Genomic DNA, 6,537 nt, shown 5'->3' on the forward strand with positions numbered 1-6,537 from the left:
GTTTTATATTTTGGTAAAAAAACCCAAGGAACAGGGCATGCTATTTATCTGCTTAGAATGTTGTGGCGCAGGAGTGAAATTCATAAGCACACTACGTATATTAAAAAAATTGTAATTGTTAATTGTGTATGCAGAATTCCCATGTCTGGTTTAAACAAATCAGATTTTAAAAAATGGTGGGGTTGCCTGCGAGGTTCTTTTGTTTTGAGAAGGATGTAAAAAAACTGTAAAATTTACCCATTCTTTTACCTTTTCTAATAGAGGAAAGGCATTTTTCAGATCTGGTGGTTTTTATACCAATTTTCTTACCCTGCCCATCTGCTTTTTAACTTTTTAGTCCATCAGTCGCTTCTTAGGTAAAGAGAAAAAGTCCCTCAAAGATGTGATGTCCTAAATATACTGTCTTGCTATAATTATAACAAGATCTAGATTTGTTTTTTTTTCTCCCCTCCTAGTATATTCAGCAAAACATAAGGGCAGACTGTTCCAACATCGATAAGATCCTTGAACCTCCTGAAGGCCAGGATGAAGGTGTGTGGAAGTATGAACATTTAAGGTAAGAATCCATCTTTTGTCAACATAGCGTCCTGATTCTTAAGTTTTGTTCATTGATAGTGGTAGTGAGTCTTTTTGAATAGGACAGATCAAAAGTAACTGAAATGAAACTTGAAGTTTCTACTATTAAATATTTTTATATGTTGGTAATATTTTCTGAATTCCTTGTTCTTTCTAAAGATTTATGATGCACTCTGATCTAGCATTTTTGATGTTTTTTTAAGAAAAGTACCTCACTTCAAAAGTTGTACTAGCATGTTTTGAATATGAAAATATAGTCATGAATTTCCATAGCATTTTCTCCTAGTATCATCAGTTCTTCATCTCCACTAATTGGCAGTGTGATTTCCAGATGCTCCCAGCGCTTCTTCTGGAACTTGCAGGAAAACAGGCTTTATCTGGGAAAACAAGTGTACCTGTGTCTTACAGTTCTTTTTCTAGTTGTAAGGAAACTCAATTTTTTTTATCATTCTCTCTGTTTTATGCAGTATAATAAATATGTTCAGCCTAGGCAGTTTGTGCCTGAAAGTATTTTTCAGTTGTAGTGTAGGTTTACACCCTCTTAATACATACGTAGTAATCCTTTTATCCTGGCATTACTTTAGTATCCTTGTGTCCTAATTTTTTTTTTTTCTTGTGTCTTCTAGCTTTATCAAATATACTGTCAGGAATAAGAATAGTTCTAAACTGCTCCTAGATTTATATAGCCTGAGCTTTTGCTTCCTGTTTTCTTTTTCTCTCCTCTGGTCTGCAATAGTTCCAATAGATGAGGGGAATCCTTAAAAGAGGAAAAAGTGTATACATACAATTGCAAATGACACATTTTAAGAATTTCCTCTGTCTTTTCACATACACCGGAAATCTTTGTAGATTCATAGAAGTGACTTGTTGCTAAACACTTGTCACTTTTGGAAAATTTATTCAGATTTTTCTTGTAGGATGGAGGGGTGAATTCTCTTAAGTTAAAGAATGCACTTTCAGGTTCATGCAAGTGAAAGCATTATTTCTAGAAGTCCTGCTCTGTTCATGAATTGTCATGGGATTTGAGCCACTTAATTGATCTGGAGGAAGTATATCTTAGAAGGATGGAATGATCCAGCTATACGAAGTTAAAACTTACTCTTCATTAAGAAATTAGTTTTCTTGAAGTGCTTTTTTTGTTTTTTTTTAAAAAAAATCTGTATTTGTGACATAGCACTTTGTTCCATAACAAAGTTGGTATCTTAAACACTTCCACTAAGTTATTTGTTAAGCTCAGCCTCTACTGTCAGGTAAGACTTAAAATATAATTGTTTTTCTGAGTGAAAAAAAAATACTGGCGTGAATTCTGTTTCTCTCAACTCGTAGTGCTTTTATAGTGTCTTAATTCCTAGCCTATTGCCTTTTAGGTGTGACATCAGCTGAAATTATTTGGTGGTATTCTTTAAATATGATTTTTTTTCATGTTCTGATGTATTTTTTCCACTTTACTATCGTCATTTCCAAAACCATTAAGAGATTTGTGAAGATCAGAATGTATAACCTTGTTTCGGATTAGATGCTTCCAGTGGGAAAACCAATGGTTGATTTTGATGCTTCTGTGTTTAAATTTTTTTAGACAATTCTGCCTTGAGCTCAATGGACTAGCTGTCAAGCTTCAGGTAATTCTTTTCTTGATATTTTTGTATTTGTCCTGGTTTGAGGTAAAACAGGAGACTTTTTTTTGTATTATAAGATGCAGAGTTTGCAGAGCTTTCTTTTCCTAAAGCTACACACATAGACTTAAGCAGTGGTTTGAGGTAAGAGCCTTTTAGGGTTTTAAAGACTTACGGCAAATAACCCTTTTTGGTGGGGGACAGGGCAAGAAAGTGATTTGAAAAGATCAGCTCATTTTTGCTGTTGGGTGGTTTTCATAACTGAACAATTGTTTTAACAGAGTGAATGTCACCCAGACACATGTACTCAGATGACAGCAACTGAACAATGGATTTTTCTTTGTGCAGCTCATAAAACTCCCAAAGAGGTATGGATGCATTTTGGAAAACTGACCCCACTGATCTAGGATTTTCTTTCACAGTTTATATGTTCATGGGGAGACCATTATAGCTGGCTTCTTAGTCAAACTGAGAGCTTATGTGGGTTAAGGATATCACTTGAGGTTTCCTTCTTTCCCATTCTGTAGTGGCTTACAAAAGAATGTGATGAGGTAGGAAGGAGCTGCTTTTTACCACAGTATTAGAGACTTAGCACATTACCCTCTTTTCTCTCTTAATTTGTGCTGAGACAGCCTGAAACTCAATGGAGAAAGGTCTTTGTTTAATTGAAAGAAGAGTACATGCTGAGAATTGGCTGTCCTCTTCAAACTTTGGCTTCCATCCATAGCACTAGGCATATAAGCCTGACACTCTGAAAGTGACGGCATGTGCACATTCTTAGGGAAGTTACTCCTAAGAAGCAGCGGAGTCATAAAAACACTTTATGTTGAATAGATTATCAGCATGGCAGTAGCTTGTCTACCTGAGTGTCCCAATCACTGTAAACTTTGTTCAGATCTCATATTGAAGAACTTGATATGTCTTTTTTTTTTTCTTTTTTGCCTTCAGAAAGTCTCTGTTGCTATTGGCTATAGTTATAGTACAGTCTCTCAGATTTATGTTTGTATTTCACCGTCGAGAATAAGGTTCTTAGAGTATTGGTTCTTCTTACGGTTATCCTTTTTGCCCTGTAAGCTTTGGTTTTGTTTTTTCTTTTGTTGTTTTTTTTTTTTCTTTTTGTTAATTTCCTGAGACGCCTTGATTTAGCTTTGTCACTCTCCCTCCTTTAACCCTCATCACCACTCAGTATATCAGCATGTAGTAAGCCTGTTTTTTTTCAGGTAGACTGGAGAACTTCAGGCTTTTATCTCCAAACAAACATCATACATCTACTGTTTTCCATGTCGATAATTGCTGTCAACTAATGGTCAGAGAGTGGGTGATGCAGCCCTGAATGCTGACAAAAATGTGAACTGAAGTGTCTTCTTCCTGAAATTGGGGAACAGTAAAACGGACAGACATTCAAAAAAATTCCTGCTTTCAGCCTGTCTCAGTTCATCTTTACTTTTCTTCTTTCTTGTCTATGTGTACTTGACTGCAGAGCCAGGGCTTGGCTTCTTATACACTTAGCTACACTAATGATTCTGTTTTTCTTGCCAAGGTAAAAAGCACTGATATACTTAGGTGCAGGTTTGTTTTTGTTTTGGGGTTGGTATTTTTTTGGTTGTTTTTTTTTTTTGATAAGGTGTTAATTTATGCTGTAAAAGAAAAAGTCTTGCAACTTGACTATGTGGGAAACACATGAACTGTGAGGTAATTGTAGTCTTTCAGTGTACTTTCAGTATGTATTCTTATTATACAGCTTTACTTAAGGAGATGCATAAAATTCACTACTTGTGCATAATCACATTTCCATAGTAACCTTTTTCTTGAAATAATTTACATGGGTTGTGAAACACAGAAAACAAATGTCTCACTTAAGGAGGAAATGTAGTTTGACCTTCAGAGAAGCTCTGTGAAACTTCTGGGAATAAAAATGACCAGTGAGGTTAAAAGCATCAGGAAACATAATTAAAATGTGTTTCTATAAACAAGTTATATGACAGTCTCATGCGTGCACTTACACATGTGCTCACTCACTGTCTATTTTTGTAGTGTCCTGCTATAGACTACACCAGACACACACTTGATGGAGCTGCATGTCTTCTGAATAGCAATAAGTATTTTCCCAGCAGGTAAAAATGCTTTCTTTTGGGAGGAGGGAGAGAGGGAGGGGGTGGCACCTAAACACTAACAAAGCACATGGAAATGCATAATGCATTTTTCATGGACAATTACTGGAAATACCAGAAGCCCTGCAGCATGTGTCACTTGTTGGTAGAGCTCTTGTCACTTTTAAGCCATGGAAGAATTCCTACCTATTCAAGTAGTTTGCCATTTACTGGAGCTAACAGGTGCTTTTAGGGTGGAAACTGTTTTACTAGCATCTCTTGGTGTTATGGGGCTTCCACTGGAGTAGTGCCAACCTAAATAACAGGATGGCCTTTAGAGAGATGCAGTGACTCAGAGGACTTAAACAGTATGGCCCTGAAAGCCTCCAGAAGCCAACACCAATCTACTGTGGGACATCGGTGACCACAGAAGACAGAGGCTGAGTGTATTGAACGGGCAGCCCACATGGTGCATCATGGAAACTTAACTGGAGAAGTCAAAACTGTGATTCCCTAGGAATTGGTAAGGAGGTACAACTGAAGTCTTTTTCCCTTTGCCCATCAATGCTGGAAACCAGAAATTCAGCCCTCACCAGAATCACTGATGTTTAACTACAGGCAAAACTTTTGTAGTCAGAGTACAATTTTTAAATGTGGAGTATGCACCAACATTTTTGTTTTCCTTGCAAAAATAAGCAATTGCAGAAAGAGATACCTGCAATGCTTAAGTCTATTAATTTCATATGCAATTGTATAGTATAGTTTAACAACTGGAATTCATGTCAGCATGTATCTCAGTAGCCATTATGGTAGGATTGTTTTGTAACCTTTCTCCTGGTGCTTACAGGGTTAGCATAAAGGAATCTTCTGTAGCCAAATTAGGATCAGTGTGCCGAAGGATTTACAGAATATTTTCACACGCTTATTTTCATCACCGGCAGATATTTGATGAATATGAAGTAAGTAGTTTCAAATATATCTTGAAAGAAGGGCATTTTCTGAAGTTATAGCTGTGATGTAATTATATTACACATTTTCTTTTAATCCTGCCAGAAGAGCTGCATTCAGGTGAAGTATTGATTATAATAGATTACAGTTTTAGAAGAACTGAAATGCTATGTTAAAATTAATTTTTATAGTTCGATTACCCAGTTATGGTTTCCTTCATTTGGATAAAAGGTCAGAACTCGAGGGAGTTTTTGTACAAATAACTCAAATTCACCTTGTTTTAAAGATTCCTGAATGTATTCAAGCACTTGGTGTAATTAGTACTGCTTATGTATATATGTTTCCTGTTTTGTATACATTACACAGCAGTTAAGGAATCATAATTGTAAAACTGCAAAGAAGCAGTATAACTGGTGGCAGCTTGCGCACCTCCAGTAACTTCCAACTTTTTTTTTTTTTCAATGGAAAAGTAGAAATTAATAGATGGAAAGGAGGTAAGGGATCTAGCTGAATGTAAAAGGAAACCTTTGCCAAATCCCACTTTAGCTTGCTGGAAAAGCTATGGAACAGTTGTTCCCTGGTCTGTTGGGGATAGTGTGTGTAAGAGGAGTTTCACAATACCTTAGAATTCTCTTCTGGAGAGTGGATCAGGACTACATTGATATTTGAATATATTCTTGTCCAAGTGCTGTTGAATTGTACTGTGACTTAAGCTTGAAATTCAGTAGGGTTTTGTCAATTGCATTGACAAATTTAGCATTAAATACACCATTTAAGCATTACTATTTCTTTCTAAGGCTTGTAAATCTAATGAGGCAATTACATATAAGCAGGGTATTTTTTGTATGTTCTCCTTAATTATTTAAAATATTCCTTCGTATATATTGTGTTTTTCCCTTCTTTCATCTCCAGAATGAAACTTTCTTGTGTCACCGGTTCACTAAATTTGTGATGAAGTATAATTTGATGTCCAAGGATAACCTGATTGTACCAATTTTGGAAGAAGAAGTGCAAAATTCAGTGTCAGGGGAGAGTGAGGCATGATGGGAATGGCAGTACAGAAGCCTGTACTGAATATACACAAAACATTATGTACTGTATATATCATTTTAGACACTTCAATCATGTATCCTCATAGCTTTGTTTAGTATACTTTTTGTATGCTGTGTGCATTGCCTTTTAATATGGGAAATACTTTAAGTTATTCATGAGCTGTATATTCATCAATGTGGCACTCATGGTTTTTAAATAAAAAGTAGTAGTATCTGTTTATAATGCCTGTTAATAAAAGAATTTACAGTTCTCTAAAA

General features: G+C 35.8%; 1 protein-coding gene across 1 annotated transcript in view; it reads left to right on the plus strand.

Moving 5' to 3' along the window:
* The window catches only part of LOC104291032 (MOB-like protein phocein), a 12,493-nt gene extending 5,956 nt beyond the window's left edge, over positions 1–6,537 (plus strand). Inside the window, exons 3-8 of the mRNA XM_009890230.1 lie at positions 456–556; positions 2,153–2,195; positions 2,471–2,557; positions 4,224–4,303; positions 5,127–5,238; positions 6,140–6,537. Of these exons, the coding sequence (XP_009888532.1) occupies positions 456–556; positions 2,153–2,195; positions 2,471–2,557; positions 4,224–4,303; positions 5,127–5,238; positions 6,140–6,271 (555 nt within the window). The 3' untranslated portion in view covers positions 6,272–6,537. The remainder of the gene's footprint in view (positions 1–455; positions 557–2,152; positions 2,196–2,470; positions 2,558–4,223; positions 4,304–5,126; positions 5,239–6,139) is intronic.

This window comes from Charadrius vociferus, unplaced genomic scaffold, assembly GCF_000708025.1.
Source record: "Charadrius vociferus isolate BGI_N301 unplaced genomic scaffold, ASM70802v2 scaffold147, whole genome shotgun sequence".
NCBI lineage: Eukaryota > Metazoa > Chordata > Aves > Charadriiformes > Charadriidae > Charadrius > Charadrius vociferus.